The following is a 24,845-nucleotide window of genomic DNA, read 5'->3' on the forward strand; positions in this document are numbered from 1 at the left end:
CTCTGCCCGGTGGCAGCTCAGTGAATCGGGGTAGATGAGAGGATTACTGTAGTACTTGCCCCCCTTTTCGGGAAAGCTCTTTAATAAGACCTTCGCAAGGAAGACCAGAAGAGAGGAAATAATGTACCGAGCCCTTAGCTCTGTGCTAGATGCCTTCCCTATATTAACCTACTCAATCCTTCTTACAAGGATCCTATTAAAGTCCCTATCGTTACCCTCCTTCCCCCCACCGTTTCACAGACAAGGAATCTGAAGATCGGAGATGGTAAGAAGCATGCCCTGGGTGTCACAGCCAGCAGAAAGGAGGCTCCACATCCAAACCCATGTCTCTTGGGCCTCCAGGTGCGGGTACTGTCTGATCCTCAACCCGGACTTTTCCAGCCTCGCCCGAGGTAGAGCGTCTCAGCTCAGGGCAGGCGGGTGTGAAGAGCAGAGTGGACACACATGTTTCAAATCAGACTCCTATTTCTGTTACACACACTTGGGAGATTTGAGCAAGATCTTTGTAGCTGGTGCGAGTCTGCAGATGGCAGAGTGGGAAGTATTTCAGGGGCCACACCGAACAAAGTGGAATCACGCTGCCTTCGCTGCAAATAGTAGTGAATAGTAACCTTTTATCCGCACATCGGTATGGACAGATGTCATGGGGAGGAACCCGAACGCCAGGCCTGTAGGGGGTTAACACCCGTCTGCTGTTACTAGTTAAGAAAAGAGGGTCTGGGGGCACCTGGGTGGCTCAGTCGGTTGAGTATCCGACTTCGGCTCAGGTCATAATCTCGTGGTTCATGGGTTCGAGCCCTGCGTCAGGCTCTGTGCTAACAGATCCCGGAGGCTGCTTCAGATTCTGTGTCTCCGTCTCTCTCTCTGTCCCTCCCATGCTCGCTCTCTCTCTCTCTCTCTCTCTCAAAAATTAATAAACATTAAGAAAAAGGCAGCTACACTTGACACCTTCTTTGTGGGGGTAGGGTTCTCGCCTCAACACATACCTTAAGTTGATTTCCCATTGCACCACCGATCGATCATGTCCTCCTGCCGTGAAGGCATAGCAGCCGTCATAGGAAACGGTCATTCCAGCCACCCCGCTTGGGTGGCATATAATAGCAGATGTCTTATGTGGATTGCCATCCACAGGTAAGATCTGAAGTCCAACCTAGGGAGGAATATGTAATTGGAAATTCAGATTCAGACAACTGGGGCCTGGGCTAGGACCTCGCACATTCACGTGCTACCTCCGGTTCTGTTTACCGGAAGGACGTATGCATCTGGAGCTACCCCACACATTTCGCGTGGCCAGGGGCTCACATACACTGACCCCTGTGGGGCGTTCCCTTAGGGGAGAGATGCCAGGTCCCGGTAGAGACACAGTAAGGATTTCACTGGTCTTCAGAGTCAGATATCCAAGGTTTTCCAGAATAATTCTGGAATCCCATGATTTTACGCTTTTCAATAGGTTATTTATTTAAAAAATTTTTTTTGAAATATTTATTTATTTCTGGGAGAGACAGAATGCGAGTGGGTTAGGGGCAGAGAGAGGGAGACACAGAATCCGAAGCCAGCTCCTGGCCCCGAGCTGTCAGCACCGAGCCCGATGTGGGGCTGGAACCCACAGGCCATGAGATCATGACCTGAGCCGGAGCCAGACGCTCAACTGACTGAGCTACCCAGGCGCCCCTAGATTATTTATTAAATGTAGGACTAAGTGCAACGAGTTTGCATGTCTTTATAAGTTTTTTCCATGTAAATAAATCAGAAAGAAAAAATCCTTTGGTGACAACGTGTCTTCATGGGAGTACAGAAAATAGAGTTAACTCCGCTCCAAAATGCCTCCTAAGACCCGTTTCCACTCATTTATGGCAAATTTCAGTAGCACTGTGGACCGGGACAGAAGTCAGGGGCTGGGCTCTCCTAGAGTCTGATCCTACTTGGGGCTGACTGCCACTCAAAACCCACAGCGTCATCTCACAGAGGCAGAGAGCAGAGGCTCATACCTTGTCTCTGTTAATAAACACCATGTAGCGTTTCTGCAATTCCAAGGTGCTCTTCACCGGGAGGATTTGTACCTGTTCAATGGAAGAACCGTAAACTGGCCCAAGAAGCGTCTTTCTGCATGAGAAAAAAAAAAAAGAAACATTTTTTTTTTTTTAATTCCACAAATCTGAATGCAGTTTTCCTGACTGGCTACGTTTCATGATGCTGTATACATTTTAAATTCTGAATTTCCTGACCTGTCACTTGGCTAAGAACCTCGCTCTCAACTGCGGCTAACAGCGGCCATAAATAAGGGGCACAGCCTCAGACGGTAAATGCTCCAGGAAAGTCAGACTGTGAAGGATGCTTTCTGCGTGGAGGTTCTGACTTTCCTTCCTGACGGCTGAGTGAAGGGAACATTATGCCTCGAGAATGTGTACGGGAACAGGGGATGTGAAAAAGGCGGTGAACGAGTGGCACGCGTGGGCAGGAAGCAGGAAAACACCCCTTCCTCAGTGGTCGGCCAAGAGATTAGATGACGTGATACCTGTTGCTGCAGACGCCTGACACGCGGGTCCAAGTGCAACACACAGACTTCCGAAAAAACTGTCTGTGACTCAGACTGTAATGAATTGTACCTCCATGATGGTCAGACTTCTTTAACTCAGACTCTGTTAGGAATCTGATCTGAGGCGAGGAAGTGACGGGATGTTACCCTGAGCCCGGAGCAGGACATTTCCTGAAGCTGGAAAATGGTAGCTTCAGGACTCTGGCTCGCACAGGCATCTTCTGAGGCCTAGGAGGAGTCCTGATGTGTTTTAGCCTTAATTATATACCCCCTTTTTTTTTAACAGTGCCCACAAATCCGAACACACTTCACACCCCACAAAACCTGGATCTGTCCCTGTGAGGCGAGTAGCTATTACAATCTTATTATAAGTCCCTTGTTGTTTGGATGTGTTTTCTCCCTGTGTCCCCTGTCCCCAGCCCATGTCTAGTGGGGACAGTACATACTCCATGTACGTGCACTGAACAAACAAAGTACAGATCCATTAAACAGCCTTTTTTAAGGACCTTCTGTGCCAGGCACTGTGTGAGGTGCTCGGACCCAGACGTGAGCTCACAGCCTGGCAGGGACGACAGGCACGGGAGCACCGTGAGGGCAGAGACATGGGAACAGGCAGGTTCAGGGCTCAGAGACAGCTCTGAGGAAGGAGACCTGTGAGCTGGGTGTGCAATGGTGAGTTGGAAAGGTGGAGAAGAATATGGAGGTGACAGAACAGGCGGTGAAAACAGGGGGTGCAAGTGCATGGAAGATGGACTGTTGGTGGAAAACTGTGGAAGGAAAATTTAAGGGGGAAGGAGTGGGAGGTGGAGGGCGGTGAGCTGAGCAGGGGAGCAGGGGCCAGTTGTGAGGGCAGATGCTGGCCGGGCTGCAGGATGCTGCAGGGGGCCGGGGGCGGGGGGGATCAGGTTGGATGATCCACGGTCAGGTTCATACACATGGAGACTTAGGTGAAATGTCAGAAATGCTAAACAGCCACCTGAGGGACCACACGTTGGTTAGCCACAAGTCACCCTGTGTGGGGATGTCCGAGGACCTTCCCCAAGTATCCCTGAGTGGACAGAGGCGGGGAGACCATGGCTAAGAGAAGACTGATTTGAATCCCACGTGGAGGACATGGGGCTGTCACACACCACTGGTGGGAACGTGAGTGGGTGGTACTGTTTGGTAACCAGTCTGGCAGCTCCTCATCATGGTTAAACAGTTACTATGTGACCTGGCAGTTCTACTCCCAGGTCTCTACCCAAGAGAAACGGGACATGTACCTGCATGGAAACCTACACACAAATGTTCATAAGAGCCCAACACAGAGACAACACCGATGTCCACCAACAGGTGAATGAATAGACAGATGAGGTAGACGTTTTTTTTTTATGTTTATTTATTTTTGAAAGAGAGACAGAGCGTGAGCAGGGGAGGGTCAGAGAGAGATGGAGACAGAATTGGAAACAGGCTCCAGGCTCTGAGCTGTCAGCACAGAGCCTAATGCAGGGCCCGAGCTCACGAACTAACTGTGAGATCATGACCTGAGCCGGAGTCAGGCACTTAACCGACTGAGCCACCCAGGTGCCCCCAGATGGGATACATCTATAAAATGGAGTATTATTCAGCCATAAAAATGAACACTGAAACATGCCACACCACAGATGAACCCTGAAAACAGGATGCTGAGTGAAAGAAGCCAGACACAAAACGTCACACAGGTATAATTCCATACACACGAAATATCCAGAATAGATAAATGCACAGAGACAGATGCAGATTGGTGGCTGTCAGGAGTGGGGCAGGAGTTGGGGAAGGAAGGAAGGAGGGTATGGGGGATGGCTGCTAATGGGTGCAGGGTTTGTTTTTGGGGTGATGAAAATGCTCTTGGATTAGACAGTGGTGATGATTGCACAACTTTGTAAATATAGTAAAAACCACTGAAAAGGGGTAAATTTTATGATATGTAAAACGTATCTTGATTTAAATTATAAGCAAAAAAAAAAAAAAAAGTCAAACTATTCAGCCTCCCGATGCTTCCACTTCCTCAACAGTAAATGGGGACAATGACAATGACAGCACCTCCCCCAGGAGTCAGTGGTAAACATTAAGTAGGTTAATATACATAAAGCACTTGGAACAATTTCTGGCACATAGTAGGAGCCAATGTAACTGTCACCATTGTTAAGCATATCTGACAATTTCATAAAGTTAGCATCTTTTGCTTCTAATTAAAAAAGTATTACATATTCATTGTAAACAATTTCACACATTTAGACATGCATAAGATAGACAGTCTACCTAGACCCCCACATTGCTGCACTCTTTCATCCCGAGATAATTGTGGGTAACAGTCTGATGTCTGAGACTTGAGAATTTCTTTTATGTATTCTAACCTATATAATTATAATTTTATGTGAAAATTATATAAATTATGGAAACACCATTGTATATGAAAATATAGTATGTCATAGGGATAGTTGCATGATACTACACAGAAAGCTGATTTTTTTTTCTTTCTTTTTTTTAAGTAGGCTTCATACATAGCACAGAGCTCAGTGTGGGGCTTGAACTCACGACCCTGAGCTCAAGACCTGAGCTGATCAAGACAAATGCTTAACCCAGCCACCCAGATGCCCCTCTTTTTTTCTTTTCTACAAGCAGTATCATGTTTCAGCGTAGTAACAAGCCATCATTTAACCAATCCCCTATTAATGGACATCTGGATTGTTTCCACTTTTGAAAATATTTTCAAACAAGACATCCTTTTACTTATGTCTTGGCATACTGGGTGAGGACGTCTGTGGGCTACATTCCTAGACATCAGACAACATGATGCAAATTAACAGCGGGCAACAATTGCTCTCCCAACGGATGCCCCAGTTTCCACATCTCCCCAGCAGGCAGAGAGTGCCCACCCCCCTACACCTTTGCCAACACTGTGCACTGTTGGTCAACTTTATCTTTGCTAATCTGGTTCGTGAAAAATGATGTCTTGCTTTCATTTACATCTTTGATACACTAGTGAACATCTGCTCATAGGTTTATTGGTCTTTTTCTGTGAACTGCCTTTTTAAGGTCTATTTTTTAATGCATTTTAAAATTGTTTTGGATTTATCATGAAAAGGCACTTCTTACCCAAGCAAGTGTGGTTATGAGGCCTTATTATTCCTACAACTTAAAAGATGCTTTATGCAAAGGGCTTTACTTTGGAGTGATGGAGATGTTTTGGAATTAGATACAGGTGGTTGTTGTATGACATTGTGAATGCATTAAATGCCAGTGAATTGTTCACGTTAAAATGGTTAGTTTCGAGGTGCCTAGGTGGCTCAGTCAGTTAAGCATCTGACTTTGGCTCATGTCATGATCTCACAGTTCGTGAGTTCAAGCCCCATGTTGGGCTCCACGTTGATGGCTCGGAACCTGGAGCCTGCTTTGGATTCTCTGTCTCCCTTTCTCTCTCTGCCCCTCCCCGGCTCACTCTCTCCCTCTCTCTTTCAAAAATAAACAAACATTAACAAAATTAAAAAATAAAATGGTTAGTTTTTATGTTTTTTTAAATGTTTATTTTTTTGAGAGAGAGACAGAGCTGAAGTCAGACACTCAACCGATTGAGCCACCCAGGTGATACTAGTTTTTATGTTTTGTGTTATTGAATTTCACTTCGATAAATTATTTTTTAAGGGACACCTGGGTGGCTCAGTTGGTTACATGTCCAACTCTTGATTTCAGGTCAGGTCGTGGTCTTGGGGTCATGAGATCAAGCCCCACTTTGGACTCCCTGCTCAGCATGGAGCCTGCCTGACATTCTCTCTCTCTCTCCTCTCCCCCTCCCCTGCTCAGGCTGTCTCTCTGAAAAAAATTGTAAAAGATGTTTTATGAAAAGAAATTTTTGAATAAAAATAAAAAGATGCCTTATGCTAATTTCCAACTGATTATCAATGGCAGAAACTCCTCTAACTGTGTGGCTCTAAGTCTCTGCTTAGTAACTGTTAGCAGGAACTTCGAGCCTGGGGGCCCTCCGTGCCCAATCTATCTGCTTGGCAAAGTCAGATTTCCTCAGGACTTGCATATCTATGGGATAGTCCATGTCCAAAAGGTTTGTTTCCATTAAAGATGATGTATGAAGATTCCAGGATCGTCCTAAAATTCTTTTGCCATGTATCTTTCAAATGTCTCCTTCCCAGTGTTTTAACATTAAAAAAAAGTTGTGCTGGATTTCTCTCCTATTCATGCCACATGACATAGCATTTCTCAGTCATTTTTCCTTGTACCCTTCTGGAAACAAATGTTTAAAAAAGGAAGAAGAAGAATATGAGGGTGATCCTTTGAGGACCTATCTTACTGAGAAACATTTCAAAACGATAATCTTCCTCAAGCATAGGACCAGCTGCTATTGGCCAGTTTTCTCACTTCTTTCTCCCAGGTGAGGTCACTAATGAGTTCTCACCTCTGTGTTTCTCCAGCCTCCATGGCTCTGATCTTGCCAGCCATACCACAAGGCAGCCAAACCCCGGGCAGAGAGGGGATGCACCCAAAGCAAGGGCTGCACCGGCACTCAGTGGTGCGAAGTAGAGGACAGAGTCAGAACTAGGTTCAAGGATTAAGTCTCATCCTGTCCTGAGCAGCAATTTCTGTTGCATGTCAGAACCTCAGTGGGATAATACTTGGGAGCGTTGTTGAAGAAGAGTGCAGAGCCCTGGTGCAGGGACGGTGCACCATAATCTGTATCTCTCAGGAGGAGCAAACCCTGGGGGCCGGGCCTAGCAGCACAAGCGCCAAGCACAGATGTAGACCTACTTCAGGATGGAGAGGCTGCTGCTCTGAAAGGCTCAGCTTTGAAGATGCCCTGGGCTTGGTCCTTTGGCCGCTCCTCTATGCACTTTTCCCTTCTGGAATCTTCTCTCATCTCATGGCTTTAAAGCACCATGTGCTCCTGACCTCAAACATGGACCCGGCCCAGAACTCCCACGAACTCCACTCCCCCTCCAAGATGCAAATTCCATGGTGGCAGGAACAATGCTGTTTGCATCCCCACCTTCAGCACCTCGGACAGAACCTGGCTCAGGTAGGGGCTGGGTGAATACTGCGGGAACACACGAATGCCATCAGGTAAACTGAAAAACTCCTTTAGGAACCAAGAGTAAGAAAAATTGCACAATTAGGGGCATCTGGCTGGCTCAGTCGGTAGAACATGTGATTCTTGATCTCGGGGTTGTGAGTTTGAGCCCTACGTTGGGTGCAGAGATTACTTAAAAAAAAAATAATAAAATCTTTTTTTAAAAATCACACAATTGGTAGTATTCAAGTGAAAATATCTGTTGTTATCCACGAGGGAAGGATAGGAGAGTTTATAAAGCATCAGCAACTTCTCGGGTTCCTTCACAGGGTCTCAGGCACTGAGCTCTGGGTCCCTCATCTCTGTGCAGGGCTGGGCTCAGAAGAGGGCTCTGGATTTGCATCCTGCCTCTGGCAACTTCCCAGCCACGTGACCCTGGATGAGAATTTCTCAACTTTTCCATGCCTTTCTTTCCTCCTCTGCAAAGTGAGTGTGAGTAAAGGTAGCCAAGCTGCTCATGGGTCCACGAGCTGGGACGTGAAATAAGCTGGGGGCTGAGGAACTGATTTCTGCATCAGTGGGAGGCTCCTGCTGCTTACCTGCACATTTTCGTGGTGGAATTAAAAAGTTTCACTTTGTAGCCACTGTTGCAAATGAGCAGGAAGAGCTCCCTGGTGAGTGGTGGGTACCAGACCATACAGGTAGGGTAGTTGCTCTGATCGGTTCGGTGAATGTCCAGGACTTCCAGGTGGTCTTTGGAGCTCTTAAGAAGATTATACTCGATCTGCAGAGGAGCCCAGATGTTCACACATGAGGACTGAGCCAAATGAAGTCAACCCACAGTCTTATCCTGGGGGAAACAACGTTGGGCCTCTTAAGAGAAGACTTGCTTAGACCCTTGCTCCTAATAAGCTGCCATTATGGAGCATTCCTTATGAGCAAAGACAGTGAGCTAAACACCTTAAAAACATGATGCCATTTAACACTCATGACTCCCCTGTCAAGTCGTACCATTGTGCCCATTTTACAGATTAGAAAACCTGTTCAGAGTGGTTCAGTGTCTTGCCCAAGGTCACACAGCTAAGAACTGGTAGGGTGAGAATTCAAATTTAGGTTCCAACTGACTCCAAAACCTGAACTCTCACAGTTATGTTATACTGTCTCCCTTAACATTATCTTGGGAACTCTTTGAGGGTGGGAACTAATTCATATCTAAATCTCAGCGCTTGACCATGATAAATTAGCAGCTTGCTGAATTTCACCCATAGGTAGATTTTGGTGGCCAGGCCAGGATGAATGAATGGATGGGTGGCCATAATAAAGGAGACAAAGGGATGGAGGAAAGGGAGGGAGCGAGGAAGGAAGTTAAGATGGACAGAAACAGAACTTCTTTGACTCACGATGGGGTTACATCCCAATAAACCTATCGTAAGTCAAAAATGCATTTAACACACCTACCCTAGGGAACACCGCAGCCTAGCCTGGCCCGCCTTAGACGTGCTCAGAACACGGACATGAGCCTCCAGTTGGGCACAGTCATCCACCACAAAGCCTGTTTTATAATGAGGTGTTGACTATTGCATGTAATTTACTGTATCCTGTACTAAAAGTGACAAACGTAACAGCCGTGTGGGTGCAGGTGGCTGTCCGTGTACCACCCGTTGACCCTCCCGACCGTGTGGCTGACCGGGAGCTGCTGCGGCCTCTGTCCAGCATCGCGGGAGAGGATGGGGCCACAGGTCGCTAGCCTGGGACAGGATCCAGATTCAACCTTTCAAACACAGCTTCTACTGAAGGAGCATTGCTTTTGCACATCCTTGAGACCAAGCATCGACCCAGAGATGTTTATGCTACTATGTTATGCTGTACACTCATTTTCTCCAACATGCACTGTGGGCCCAGTGCTATACCAGATGCCAGGGACACAACAAGAATGAAATACACACAGTCCCAGTGGTGAGATAAACGGACACTGAACGGCTTACCAAGAGCCTGTCTTTCCCGAGGCTCAGCAGTCTCGGCTCATTGCTGTCCAGATGAACCCCAAACAGGAGACTGCAAATGCTTTTGCGATGAGAACGAAGTCTTGCCAGATATTCCCAGACCCTGTGTCCATTTCTGACTACCACCACATAAACAGACACGGTAAAACGTACATCCTGAATAGGAGCAAAAGAGTACAAGTCATTCCTTGCTAGGTTTTGTAACTTGAAAATCATCATCATGTTTTTCATACTAATGTTGCCGTTAGAATATTTTATCCAAGAGGCACCCGGGTGGCTCAGTCGGTTGAGCATTCAACTCTTGATTTGAGCTCAGGTCATGATCCCAGGGTTGTGAGATCAAGCCCTATGTCAGGCTCTGTGATGACAGCATGGAACCTGCTTGAGATTCTCTCTTTCTCTCTCCCTCTGCCCACCCCCCACTCTTGTCTGTGCTGTATCTCTAAAACAATAAAAAGAATAATAAAGAAGACTATTTTATCCAAAAATAAATTTTAGTCTATCAGAGCAAGTAATAAAATAACACCCATTTGGGGTGCCTGGGTGGCTCAGTCAGTTGAGCGTCCAACTTCAGCTCAGGTCATGATCTCGCAGTTCGTGAGTTCAAGCCCCGCGTCGGGCTCTGTGCTGACAGCTCGGAGCCTGGAGCCTGCTTCAGATTCTGTGTCTCCCTCTCTCTGCCCCTTCCCCACTCATGCTCTGTCCCTCTCTATCTCTCAAAAATGAATAAACGTTAAATTTAAAAAAAAACCCACAATACCCATTTTACAGAGGAACATATTAAGGTTAACAGTAGATAACCCACAAAGGTAATTGTCGGGGAGGGAGACACTGACACTGTGGCCTTACCCTTCTTCTGGTCCCCACCTGTTTCTGTGTGGAAAAATGAAACCCTGACTCTTTTGCCTTTGTCCTCCCTTCTCTGTATCCAGCTACACAAAACTTAAAAGATGTAAGTTCTAAATAGTATCATGGCTGAGAGTGAACTGGGTAGGAGAGTGTGTGAGAGCAGCCTGAGGGAAGGGGGCGCCAAAGTCAGGTGCTGCAGGGGTGCGGAGGCTCAGCTTTGGGCCCGTACAGGCAGGACCAGAGGAGGAGCCGGGCACAGAGGCAGGGGTGGGAGAGCATCGGGGACATGGTGGCTCTTACTCCTCACCCCACATCAAGGCAAGACTTGCGCATTGCAGACCAGGAGAGCTGGCAGGAAGGGAGAGGTTAAAGGTCTCGGAAAATCTTTACTGAGCTTAAGAGCCCTATTCACAGAGGGAAGGAACAGAATCCAAAACACCAGGGAAGACTGTGCTTTGAGATGAATGAGAATGTCATCTTGTCAAAAATCAAAGAGAAAGATGAAAGGATGGATGCCGAGAAAGGGGTCCAGAAACCAACACACCAAAATGAGCTGTCAGGATGGCCAAATCCCAGTCCGCAGGTCCTGAGGCCCGGTCTCGTTTTCGAGCGAGAGTCTCCCCCACCCCCTTCACAGCGGCTTTGTGGAGATACAGTTCACACTCCACACAATTCACACCTTTAAAGTGTGCAACTCCATGGTTTTTAGCGTACTCACAGAGCCCTGCCCCATGCCACAATTTTAGAGCATTTACATGACCCCTCAAAGAACCCCGAACCCATCAGCAGTCACTCGCCAGCGATCCCCGCCCACCCCGCCCAGTCCCCTCTCCCTTTTGGTCGTAAACAAGGCTGCTAGACCACTGGATGGCACACAGTGGAAACACTTACAGCAGTTGCCATGTACTGGGAGTCATGCGAGAAGCTGACGTGAGTCACGCTGGTTCTGGAATATTTGAAAGGCTCCGGGGTTTGGTTTTCTAAGGACATTGCATCGAGGATGTAAACTGTCCCTTCGGTGAAGCCGGCTCCAAGAAGGACTCCTGAAATCACAGGCCAGAGAACAATGCTGGAAAAGGACTTCACTCATTCAAGAAACATGGACTCCGGGCCAGGCCTTGTTCTAGGTGCTGAGGAGACAGCAATGAACATGACGGACAAGGACCCTGGACGGAGAAATGGACTGAAAAGCAGGAGTCTCTGGGATGAGTGCTCAGAGACTACTAGGCACCGAACGCTGCAGGGTCCAGAGGGACAAGGTGCGTCATCCGGCCTGCTGGGGGGAGTGCGGTCAAGGTGAACTTCCCGGAGCTGTTACAGCCAAGGGCTGCAGCCATTTGGGTCTGTTTTTGATTTGGAGGCTAAGACAGGCTGATGAAATGAAAATACCTTCAGGGTTATAGGTTAGACTCTGGATGCCAAGCCCCTTCTCAAAGACCCTGCTGAAAAGGTATTTTTTCTTTTCATAATCCCACACTTTGATCATCCCACAGAAACTCCCAATGGCGAGGAGGGGTTGATATGGGTGGCAGGAGATGGCACAAATGGCATCCTTGGGCTCCACGAATAACTTCTCAAGTTTGGTCCCATCCGTCGTTAAGTGGTACACTGTAGCGTCAGATGTTCCGATGATAAGATTCCTGTTTGCCAGGGAGAGACCAGACACTATCAGCGTTTGCAGGGAACGGGGCACGCCAGCTATTCTGCTTCTAATTGCACATGAAACGCCTCTGTCGTCTGTAATTTAGTGACATTATTAACCCACCATCTCCAAAAATATACTACCAATACCCAACAGCCTCCATTTGCAAGTGAAAAAGCCCACATTTCTACATGTAAATTGAGTCATTAAGTATGCAGATGGACAGTCAGTTGTACAATTAGCTAATCTGCACATGCAAATATTCATTTGTGTATGCAAATATGGAGTTTGGTGCACACATACAGATGTGCCTGCAAATACGGCAAGGGTAATTAAGCAGACTCGCACATAATTCAGTCTCGAAATGTTATGGCTATTAATTATCAAATGCCTTTAACCGCAGCGCTAGGGCAAACTCGGCCTGGAGAAGAGACACCAAGCTACAGCGAGGGACTCCAAACACAACAGAGATTAGAACTCAGGGATAAGCCCTGTCCAGCTTCCAGTCGCTGAAGAGTCTCAATACGAAAATAATGCCTCATCTTAAAAAATGATTAAATAGGGATGATAATCAGCCTTGGAGATCCATCTTCGAGCCCTGCAAAGGACTGAGCGATCCTGTTCTATCACATATGCTAGGAACAAGGTGAACATTCCACTGCATGCCAACTATAAGACATCAATCATTTTTTTGGCCACTCAAATGACTAGATTCCTTAACAACTTACCTTACGATAAAAAGGTCACCTTTTAAAGTGCAGTCTGGAGGATAGTTTGATTTTTCGGTAGGCGGAGCTGCTGGGGTCTTTGAAAAGGACAGGGTCCTTATGGAGCTCAGTTTGAAGTGGCTGTACCAGTTAACAATGGACAGGGTGCGATCGTAGAACTTAATGTTACCTCTAATATCACCCGTGACAATATAGCTGAAATGGAGAAAAACGTGAGTTTGTTAGCTAACTGTAGTAAGGACCAGATATCTATTGAACAGCTAATCATATGTCAGGCTCTAGACTCTGGGAATTGTAAAAACTTGACCTCATACTACCATCCAAGGCTGATTTTACTGTTATTCCACTTTACATCTAGGAAACTCAGGCTCAGAGAAGTTGAGAAATTTGCTCAAGGCCTGGGTTTGCCAGATTTAGCAAATAGAAATGGAGGTTGCCCAATTAAATTTGAATTTCAGTTAAACAATGAGTAATCTTCTAGCTTAAGTATGTCCCAAATAACGTACGGGACATACTTACACAAGGCAACTTTATCAGGCCCTGTGGCTAGACTATGCAGATGTACCTAATGCAAAATCTGTGCTCTTGCTTTACTCTCCCTGCCTTCCCAGATCAGCCATGTGCAGTGGCAATGGGCAGTGATTTACATTCTCTGCTGTGAAACCGTCTACCAGCCCTCCGATATCACCCAGCCTGGCAATAGGACACAAGCTGCTTTACAAGAAGGCACTGTTGTTAGAGCCATCGTAAAACCCTGTCCAGTCATCACAGCCAAAGGCAGTGCCGCGTGACAAAATGGCTTTTATTTCCAGTCCTCAGATCCATTCCAAATGGGCTTTTTAAAAAAAAGTCTCTAACGTAATTCTAATTGGGGGGGGGGGGGCGGACAGGGGGATGAATTTCCTCTCATATATGCAAAGTGATTAAATGAGGTTTCTGATTAATAAGCGAGGCAGGTGGGCAGAGTAATTGGCTAGAACACCTTTCACTGCCCTCTGCTGGACAGAAAAGGCAAAACAAGCCAAGTATTTTCAAGACCTTTCCCTTCATGGGCTCCCTGGTCCCGTCTGGGTTTTATTTAACACGGAGAGAGCGGAACAGAGGCCTGGTCTTCACTGGCCCTAACCCCCAAGTAATTAAAGGTTGGTTCATCATCAGCGGCAATTCCATCACCGTCTTCTCCACACGACTACGTGAGGACAGCAATTTACATTTCTCTTTGAAAAGCCACGCCAGACCCTCACTGCTCCCTTTATTAAAAGAAATGAAAATGAAAAAAAAAAAAAAAGAAAAGAAATGAAAATGAAAGCAGGGCTTTTGGAAAGCAGATGGCACAGTGGCTCCAATTATATGGGCATGGTCCTTGTCATTTGGCAATTTTCTCCATCACTTTTGGGAACTTCCTAGCATACTAACTTTTTTACCGAGGGCTCCCTTGTGCCAGACGATGTGTTACAAGTTTTACATGCTTTGTCTCACAAAATCCCCATAAAATCACTCTGAGAGCGATAGTATTGTTATGCCCATTTTACAGATGGAAAAATGGAGGCTCAGCAAAGTCCCTTGCCCAGGGTCCCTCAGCAGGGAACAGATGCACCTAGAATGTGAACCCCTTTCTATCTGAGACTAAGGCTTTTAATGATCCTCTCTGAGCCCCTACAACCTCTCAAGTCAGTGAACTTCATAAAGGTCTGTTGTATTTCATCTTTTCATAATGGGTAAGTGTTATTTATTTATTTATTTATTCATTCATTCATTTATTCTGAGAGGGGCGGGGGGAAGAGAACCAGTGGGGAAGGGGCAGAAAGAGGGAGACAGAGGATCTGAAGCAGGCTCTGTGTTGACAAGAGAGAGCCATACATGGGACTTGAATTCACAGACCGTGAGATCATGACCTGAGCTGAAGTCAGGGTCCCTGACTGGCTCAACCCACTGAGCCACTCAGGGACCCTGGTAAGTGTTACTTTGTAATCAGAAAAAAACCCCAACATAGTTATTCACGTTATTGTCTTAAAATTAAAGTATGTAAAATTTAGGGTGCAAAATAAAGTCTAATTAGTGTGGAAGGAAAAACAAGTTACTTTTTGTTTCACCAACACAAAGGGATTTTTAAAAGTAATATATGCCCATGATTAAAAAAATAATAATAAAAGCAAACCAATTAGTACAAATGAGACTATAAAAAGAGGTGAATCTAACCCCCACCCTGATCCTACTTCTCCATTCTTTTCCTCAGAGGCAACAAACATTCCCAGTTAATAACGAATTTCCCCAGAAATAGTCTATGCATATACAAAATACATGTATATATCCAAAAGGGTTTTAAAATACTTTTGTAATCCTTGATAGCTACTTTTTAATTAAGTTAATTACCTATCAACTGTAGTAAGCACAGTGATGCCCTCTTTCTGCAAATGAACCAATTTACAAGGTTTGATATGAGGAAAGTCCAGAGAGGCGGAGGCAGACGATGGGGGGCGGTATATGTCCCAGACAACCAGCTTCCCTTCCATTGTTGCTGAGAGTATTTGTGTTAAATTCAAATGAAAGACTGACTGGGTTAATTTTCCCACGAGCTTATTGAACGTCTGCATTTCAAAAGACAGATTACAAGTTACCGTTGGTAATAAATATAAAACAAAACATTTATCAATATGACATTTTATAATATTACACTGAAATACAGTAGGAAAAAGATAAAATCTAAACAAAACAATCACTAACAAATCTCTCCCTGGTGGATTGCCGGGGTGCAGGCAGTTCTGAGCCTTTGAAGGTTTGCTCAGAGCCAAGTGAAGGGTTATGTACTGTGCTAATTAAACTGTTTGCTTAAATCAAATGAAAGAGTGGTTAATCACTTGTTTATACCTGTTCAACTTCTCTTACTTTCAGAGTAAGGGGTTTCAGAGACTGATAAAGAGACTAATGTCTGTCGTGAGCATGCTCCAGTTGTAAGATATCATAAAGTAATTATCCCAGTCTCATAATTATAGCCTTTTTCCCATCAGTAGAAATTAAGTACCATACAGTACAGAAATGCCCCTGACTCCTTATGAAATGTGTGCTATAAAAAATAAGGCACTAGGCCATCTCTCTTAGGCAACATCTTAGAGATGAAGTATAGAAAGAACCCAAAGCAGTGAGTGGAGCCCCACAGTGAATATTTAACAAATGAGTAAATCAAAGAAACTCCACATTTTGTCATGCAAGACAGCATGTCTGCTGCCCGGTTCTCCCAACTACACAGAGAAGACTCTACGGTTTACCTCTATTGCCCTGAACGCAAGAGGGTCAGGAAAACGATAGCTGGTTAAGCAAGGGCATCAAGTTCTTTCTAAGAGCAGCTCTGATTCAATACAAGGCATTTTCATCATTTCAAACTACAGACAATCCTCATTGTGGGTTCTGTATCTGCAACTTCACCTCCTCGCTGAAATTTATTTATAACCCAAATCAATCCTTGTGGGACTTTCGATGATCATTTGCGGACGTGCACATGTGCAGAGAGGCAAAAAAACTGGACTCTCTCCCTAGGCGCACGTTCTTAGCTGAGGTCAAGCGAGGATGCGCTCTGCCTTACTTCAGCTCTCAGACTGTAAACAAGTGTCCTTTTCGTGGTCTGTTTAGTGCCATGTTGTTTGCAGTTATGAGGTGCTTTTTGTTGGCGATTTCAGTACTTAAACTGGCCCCAAACAAGATACTGAAATGCTGTGTAGCGTTCCTGAGTGCAGGAAGGCTACGATGTGCCTTCCAGGGGACAGACCTGAGTGAGATAATCTTCATTCAGGCATATGTTCCAGAGTTGTCGGTCGTGAGTCAAAGTTAGTGAATCAACATTACATATTAAATATGGTGTCTTTAAACAAAAACATACATAAAACGAAGTTATGCATCTATCTGTTGACGAAAATGTTAATGACCAGAGGCCGGCAGGAACCTAATCGTGTATTTCACCTAGGAGCAATGACTTCGTATTCATTATCTGAGGTCTGCAGAGACTTGATCCAACGTAACTGCCATGAACAATGAGAACTGACTTTATTTTGCGAAAACTTTGATTTATGAAAAAGAGCTTGCAGACAGAATATTCTCTCCTTGTATTCATCCATCTCATATTTTTTTTTGGCATGCCCTCTTAAAAAATAAGTTCCTATAAATCATAACAAGAGTGAAGAATGAAAGAAGAAACATCATAAGATGCTCGCCGGGGGCAGGTGACATGGGTGTCAAATGCAGAAAATGCTGTAGGAGACAGGACCCCAGTTCCACCTTGGACGGGACAGCTGGAGGCGAGCAGGCAAGACAAACAGTTTCCTCCAACCCCTGCTGCACTGCCTTCCCCCTGGTTCTTAAACCTCCCAATACCCCACATCAGGTTTTATTGCTCTGAAAACTGGGTGGCTTAAAAAGGATCCACTCATGTTCAACTATTATATCACTCCAAATTAATTTTCATTCTGTGTCACACACACACACACACACACACACACACACACACACACACACAAATCTATCGCTGTTTTGTGTATTTTCTCAGGGTAGTCAACTATCATTTCCATAATATTTTATTTTGAACAAAAGTCCATTATTTTCAGCTGGCAATTCAATATGGTGAAGGACCCAAGTAAAAAATTCAAATGATTTCCCAGTGGTTTAATATCAAGACACCAAGAGTAGCCCAAAGCGACTAAGCTCACACATACATATTTACTCTGCACAAACTCTGACATATAAAAGTGGAACAGGCATACTCACTTTTTCTGTTAAATGTGGGGCACTGTGAGCAAGTATATCTCTCTCTTCACACTATTAAGTACAGAAAAAATAATCACTACTAAAAAAAAGGACCTGGTTTCCAAAAGAAGAATATAACCACAAAATCAAAACAAATGCATCTAAACAGGCTCAGAGCTTTGCAATCTCTATAGATAAGGGAGCCTGCTGCCTCCAGGAACATCTGAAAACATTCTGAAAGAAAAGCAAATGTGTAAAAAAAATGCCACAAATGGTTGTGACTTTAAATGGGAATGAATGCAAATCTGAATTCTACATTTGTAAGGCATTAAAGCTACAATAAATACTGGAAGTAATGACTACCACCGAAAAATCAGTGATTCATTCAATCAGTGTTTTCGTTTTGCATTTTTAACTGAGGTAAAGCCCACATAACATAAAATTAACCATTTACCATTTTAAAGTGTATAATTCAGTGACATTTAGTACATTAATAATGCTGTGCAGCCATCACCTCTCCTAGTCCCGGAACACTTTTATCACCCCGAAAGAAAGCCCCTCTCCATGAAGCAGTCCCACGTGCGGCTCCCGGAGCCCCCAACAACCACCATTCTGCACTTTGTCCCCTGGATTCTCCTGGTCTGGACATTTCATATCAGTGCAATCATACAGCATGTGGTTTGCTGTGTCTGGCTTCCTTCATTTAGCACCATCACCATGCTTTCGAGATTCACCCACATTGCAGCAGGTGTCAGTGCCTCGTTCTTTTTTTATCGCTGAATCATATTCCATTGTATGCACTTGCCACATTGGGTCTGCATTCATGAGCTGATGGACAGTTGGCTTGCTTCTGCCTCTTGCTTATTGCAAATAATGCTGCCCTATGAACATCTGTATGCGAGTATTTGTCGGCTTGCCTGTTTTACATTCTCTTGCATTTAGGAATTCCTGAGTCCTGTGGTAAGTTTATATTTAACTTTCGATGTTTTTTTAATCTCATGATTCCACCCTGTATCAGTATACATGTTGCTGATCTGTTTGCTAATTCCTATCTATAAAAACCAAGGTCTTGAAAAACCCCGCATTTTAAACCTGTTAAGGACGTTTAAATAAATATTTGACTCATTACTTTAAAAAATTAAATAAGGGGCGCCTGGGTGGCTCAGTCGGTTGGGCGTCCGACTTCGGCTCAGGTCGTGATCTCGCGGTTCGCGGGTTCGAGCCCCGCGTCAGGCTCTGTGCTGACGGCTCAGAGCCTGGAGCCTGCTTCGGACTCTGTGTCTCCCTCTCTCTGCCCTTTCTCCGCTCATGCTCTGTCTCTGTCTCTCAAAGATGAATAAATGTTAAAAAAAAATTTTTTTTTAATAAATTAAATTAAATTTAAATTATCTGTTTCTGACTTAATGCACTAATTTCCAGTGGGGCTAAAATTAAAATTGTAATTACATAAAAAACATTTCAATACATATTTATTGCTTCCTAAGTGGATACTATATTGTTACATTACCAATATATCTGTATTTAGAGAATGAACACATACTTGTCCCCATATTTAAGACAAACAAAAATATTTCTACTTACCCACAAATAATATATTGCCTGTGTTTTACTATTGCTCACCAATTCTTTATTATTTGTTGGATTAAAAATAAGGTAGTTCTGAAATATAAAGTATAGAAATATATTACATTACAATAAATTTTCTGTTTCTCTCTGGCTAAACTGTTAAAATTAAATAATATTTTTATTATAATAAATAACTGGATAGGAATATAAAACAGAAAAGACATGGCATTTTGTAAACAACAGGAATATAATCTAAACATCGAGTGTTAAAATTAATGGTCTCAAATGTGTTCCCTTTCTCATTTAGTCTTATTTATTATAACTCATCATCTGTAAATTGGAACGAGCAAAAGTTGAACAATATTCACTAATAACCTTTACTCTGTGTCCTTTTGGACAAAAACTGCTGCATCCACATTTCTAAATTTGACAAGGCCACAAGGTAACTTGGAATGAATGCCAAATACTGGAAGGAGTTTCTGATTCCTGCCAAGGCAGCGAATAGCACGGGTTGCCTGGCTCTCTTCCCAAAGAGCCCTGCAGCAACTATGGAAGCGAGGAAACCATGAAATGCAGGAACTAAATCAAATAGCAACAACACGGCTGAAATCCCTCGGGAGACTTAGGCACATGTCCTGCCAGGGTATGTATGTGGAGGGGGGAGGGGCTGGCTGCAACCTGGGGTGAAGGGCTGTAGCCGGTTGCCCTGGAAAACAGGTTCCAGAAACACATCAGGTGCTCAGGGGCACCTGAGCGGGTGGCTCAGTCGGTTGAGCGTCTGACTTCGGCTCAGGTCACGATCTCGCAGTCTGTGAGTTCAAGCCCCACATTGGGCTCTGTGCTGACAGCTCAGAGCCTGGAGCCTGCTTTGGATTCTGTCTCCCTCTCTGTCTGCCCTTCCCCCCCCCCCTTAAACATAAACATTAAAAAATTTTTTAATATATTTTTTTTAAATTACAAAAAAACAAAAAAAAGCCAACTGTTGAAAACTAACAGAAAATCATAAAAGCATCCAGACTGGGGCAGGAGGGGAAGGAAAGACACATAGCTTTCAAAGGAAGGAACAATAAGATTGATAGCTGACTTCTCAATAGAAATGGTGTAAGTCTGAAGACAGTGGAATAATATCCTGAAAGTATTGAAAGAAGATAACTACCAACCTAAAATCCTATATTTAGGGAGAACAACCTTCAAAAACAAAGATAATTACCAGAAGAAACGGAAGCATATATCCCTACAAAGACTCGTGCATGAAAGTTCATGCAGCCTTGTTTTCAACAGCTAGAGATAGAAAGAAAACAATGCAAATGTCTTTCAACAGTGAATAGATAAACATATTGTGTCATATCCACTCAATACACGACTACCATTCAGCATTAACTCAATAAAGGACACAAAGAATAATATGAAGGAATAAACATGTAACAACATGGATGAATCTCAAAAATTAAATTGAGTGAAAGAAGCCGGAGTCCCCCACAAAAAGAGTCCATTCCTGTACAATTCTAGGGTATGGAAACTAATAAAACATTAATAAACAGGAGATAGATGTTGGGAGACAGGTGGAGGGGGAGTTTAAGTTTATTCCCATGCCAATGGGAAGTCACTGAAAGATTTTAAGAGAGGGATATAATTTGTTTGGCTTAAGAACTACTGCTCTGGGGGCGCCTGGATGGCTCAGTGGGCTAAGTGTCCGACTTTGGCTCAGGTCATGACCTCAGGGTTGGTGAGTTCAAGCCCCTCATCAGGCTCTGTGCTGACAGCTCAGAGCCCGGAGCCTGCTTCAGATTCTGTATCTCCCTCTCTCTGCCACTTCCCCGCTCGTGCTCTGTCTCTGTCTCTCAAAAACAAGTAAATCGTAAAGAAAAGCAAAGCAAAGCAAAGCAAAGCAAAAACTGCCTGCTCTGGCTGCCACAGGAAGGCTGGTAGGAGTGCGTCAAAACCGAACCCAGATCAGATGGGAGGATGTTGTAGTCATGCAGGTGGATGTGATGGCTGTAGAAACAGAGAAGGGAGGCAGGATTTTGGGATGCACCTGGGGGGTACACAGTACTTAAAAGCCATGGCAATGGATGAGAACAGCCGGGAAGAAGGTGTAGCAAGAGGAGGAGCTCCCACAACTAAACTCTGAGGACCGCCAACACGTAGAAGGTAGGCAGTGAACGAGGAAGAGCCCACAGAAGAGCCTGGGAAAGAAGGCCAGTGAGAGAGCCGGAAATGCCCCCAGGCAGGGATGCACCTGAGGACTTAATAGTGCTCATCTGACTTGGTCGCTGTATCACCAGCGACTGTGATAAGGACAGTTTCGGTAGATCTGTGGGTGGGCGGAAGACAGATGAAAAACACCAAAATCTTCATCGACTGTACGATAAATGAGCTGTATTGTACTCAAACGAGGAGAAACTACACAGCAGTGAGAACTGATGAATTACAGCTCAATAATCAACACGGATGAATCTCAGAAACCAGGCAGAGAGAATGAAGCAGTTATGACTCCAAATATGTACAGATTAAAACAGGTGAAACAAAATAGGATAGTACGGAGGGCTACGTACATTGCTGGGGGAAAGTGTAAAGGCAAGCAAGGGAATGGGTAACACAAAACCTGGGACACTGGTTAAGTTGGGAAGCAAGGCTGGAGATGAGATTGGGGAAGGGGGACAAAGGGACTCAGGGTTTGGATGATGTCCTCTTACTTGACCCACCAGTGAGCACACAGGTACATTTCGTTCTCTTCCTTAAAATGTACACATTTTACACGGACACCTTATTTAGCAATGAAAACATAAAGAGACCAAATGTCTGGGGCACAAAAAAGATAAAGAAGGAAGAAAGCAAGTGCGGACAGTCATTCTCAGACGTTTTACCGTGAAGAGGCGCAGCGGGCGAGAGCTGGAGGGACATGAACCGTCAGAGGCGGCTTCTTCTCCAAAGAAGAGTGACACTGAAGCCCGTGTGTTTGTGGAGGGGGTAACCACCCAGCAGAGGGAGAGCTGATCACTGCAGGCGAGGGCCTCGTGAGTGGGGAGGGATCCAGTGCAGCCGGCTCTCAAGCAGAGAGAGGGATAAGAGAAGGTGGTAGGTTGAAGGCAGGTTGTAGGCCTGGGGGTGAGAGCAGGCCAGTGTTTGTATCCAATGGCTCTCAGTTTCTCAATGAAAAATGAGAGAAACCATCAGCTGAGAGTAAAGAGAAAGGACCGAAGAGGAAGGAGGAGACGATGTGACACTGTTGTCTCTAGAAACCAAAAAGACAGCCTACTAGAATGGCCAGGCAGTGCTGAGAGCTCCCTCCACATTTGTGGCTCGATGCCAAGTAAAAGGAATCGGCTTAGTTGGGTGGTTCTCTCCAGCCACGTCCAGCCTGCTCAGTCGGGACGCAGAGCAGGCTGTGGGGGGAGTCCATCCAGGCCTAGGGCTGTCTGCAATGCTGTCCGATGACACTTTACCTTAAGATGGAGACGTTCGATAATCTGCGCCGTCGAAAGCGGCGGCCACTAGCCACATGTGGCTAATGAGTACTTGGAATGTAGTGACACTGAGGAAATGAATCTGTAGTTTTCTTTCATTTCAATTGACTTAAACTTAAGTAGCCGCAGGTATTCAGCAGAGTTTCAGGACACAAAATAAGCTGAGTTTCTGTACACAGGACTAGCAATGAGGAATCCGAGAAGGAGATTAAGAAAATAAATGGATCCACGGGGGCGCCCGGCGGGGGCTCAGTCAGCTGAGCACCCAACTTCAGCTCTGGTCACAATCTCACGGTTCGTGGGTTCAAACCCCACATCAGGCTCTGTGCCGACAGCTCAGAGCCTCGAGCCTGCTTCGGGTTCTGTGTCTCACTCTCTCTCTGCCCCTCCCCTGCTCATGCTCTACCTCTCAAAAATAAATAAACATTAAAAAAAAATTTTTTTTTTAAAGAAAAAGAAAATGGACCCACTTACAATAGCATAAAAATACTTCGGAATAAATTGAGGTGAAAGATTTGTACACTGCAAACTATAAAACACTGCTGAAGGAAATTCAAGAAGACGTAAGTAAATGGAAACACATCTCGTGCCCGTGGATTGTTCCGAGAACAGTAACTACCCAAAGCGATCTACAGATTCCTTGCAGTCTCTATCAAAATCTCAGAGGCATTTTTTGCCCCAATTGAGAAACCCACATGGGGTGGCGGCTACCCTATCAGCTCAGCTTAGAAAACATGTAAGGAAGTTTTTTCACATAAGGGAAGGGAAACAAAAATAATATAAAAACAGGGAGGGGGAAAAACCAGAAGAGACTCGTAACTATGGAGAACAAACTGAGGGTTGCTGGAAGGGGTGTGGGAGGGGGGATGGGCTGAATGGGGAAGGGGCATTAAGGAACCTACTCCTGAAATCATTGTTGCACTATATGCTATATGCTAACTAATTTGGATGTAAATTTTAAAAAATAAAAAAATAAAAAATAAATTTTAAAAAAAGGAAGTTTTTTCCAGGGAAGCGGAGGAAAGTTGGGGGGGTGGGCAGAAGGAGAGAAATGGACATAAGGCTGCGGTATGGTGTGTGCCTGGCTGAGCCTAGTCACCCAGACCCTCTGACTGGGTTCCAGGTCCTGCAAGCCAGGTAGGCAGTTTGCACGGTGTCTGGTGCATAGTAGGCCCTCAGCAAGCGTGCGATGAATGAAGGATGCAATATGAGTAAGACAATGCAGCACAGCAGGGTAAACTTTGTGGGTGCCCTTGGCAAGTCACTTCAAGCAAACCGAGATTAATAACAACTCCCGGATATGAAGAGCAGCTAAGAGCATGCCTCTAGAGTAAGAACGGCTGCTAGCTGGTGACTTCAGACAAATCATCTAACAATAGTAGCATTCCACAGGCCTTACTAAAGTCACGACTCCGACCCAGCATGTTTGCATGGATTGTATGTAAAGAACTTGGCAGAATCTGGCACGTAACAAGTGCTCAGAAAAATACTGCCACTAGCCTCAAAAATAAAACGAGATCATGGAGATGAAAGTGTTTTGTTTTGTTTCTTTACGACCTCTAGTGCACCGTAACAAAACTAGTAAAACAGAAAGTAGGTTTTGACCTGGGCTCGGCGTCGCTGCGGGCAGAGCTTTACAGACTTCAGTTGAGCTCACCTGAAACCCATACTCTTTGGGAAGGTCAAGAGTACACGCTGGCGTTTCCACTGCTAATGTCCACCTCCAGATGCAAACTTTCTGTAACAGCAGATAGAGGAGAATGAGAAAGGTCCTGAAGGCTGCGGAAGTACTCCACACCTGCTGTGGTAACCCTGTAACTTCGGTGAACTGAGGACGGCACTGTGAGCCGAGCCACAGGCAGAGAGCCCCTGACAAGGGGCCAAGGAGTCCGGTCACGAGAGCATCACACACGCCGTGTGGCCTGAGCAGAGCTGCCCACAGGGACGCACGACAGGCCAGCCAGCCCGCCAAAGCCGACCCGAAGGGCCTTGTACCTGGATTTCAGCATCTGAGATGGTTGCCAGGTACTTGGCGTCCCGGGTGATGGCTATGGCCCCGATGCCGTTGCCTTCCGGGCAGCTGTCAAATATCGTGTGCACAGGAATGCTGCAAAACAGGACCGGGGAACGAGCATTTGCTGAGGTCTGCCTTGCTTCCCAGACGGACTCATTTCAAAAGCATAACAGCTATGGAGAAACGAAATGTGGTCCAGGCATACAACGGACGGTGACTCGGCCCTAAAAAGGCCTGGTGCACTGACACAAGTGTACCATGAGTGAGC

At 45.2% G+C, this 24,845-nt stretch overlaps 1 protein-coding gene across 6 annotated transcripts in view; it reads right to left on the reverse strand.

Annotated features, from left to right (window-relative positions):
• CFAP251 (cilia and flagella associated protein 251) overlaps nucleotides 1–24,845 on the reverse strand; it is a 67,663-nt gene that overhangs the window by 26,338 nt on the left and 16,480 nt on the right. For all 6 annotated transcript variants that reach the window (XM_078435845.2, XM_060612215.3, XM_060612211.3 and 3 more), the window contains 12 exons: nucleotides 24,559–24,670; nucleotides 24,221–24,301; nucleotides 19,112–19,189; nucleotides 17,552–17,602; nucleotides 15,170–15,384; nucleotides 12,797–12,991; nucleotides 11,816–12,066; nucleotides 11,318–11,469; nucleotides 9,560–9,733; nucleotides 8,174–8,358; nucleotides 1,989–2,103; nucleotides 987–1,150 (listed from right to left, as the gene is read on the reverse strand). In XM_078435845.2, the coding sequence (XP_078291971.2) occupies nucleotides 987–1,150; nucleotides 1,989–2,103; nucleotides 8,174–8,358; nucleotides 9,560–9,733; nucleotides 11,318–11,469; nucleotides 11,816–12,066; nucleotides 12,797–12,991; nucleotides 15,170–15,384; nucleotides 17,552–17,602; nucleotides 19,112–19,189; nucleotides 24,221–24,301; nucleotides 24,559–24,670 (1,773 nt within the window). The remainder of the gene's footprint in view (nucleotides 1–986; nucleotides 1,151–1,988; nucleotides 2,104–8,173; nucleotides 8,359–9,559; nucleotides 9,734–11,317; nucleotides 11,470–11,815; nucleotides 12,067–12,796; nucleotides 12,992–15,169; nucleotides 15,385–17,551; nucleotides 17,603–19,111; nucleotides 19,190–24,220; nucleotides 24,302–24,558; nucleotides 24,671–24,845) is intronic.

This window comes from Panthera onca, chromosome D3, assembly GCF_046562875.1.
Source record: "Panthera onca isolate mPanOnc1 chromosome D3, mPanOnc1 haplotype 2, whole genome shotgun sequence".
Classification (NCBI taxonomy): domain Eukaryota; kingdom Metazoa; phylum Chordata; class Mammalia; order Carnivora; family Felidae; genus Panthera; species Panthera onca.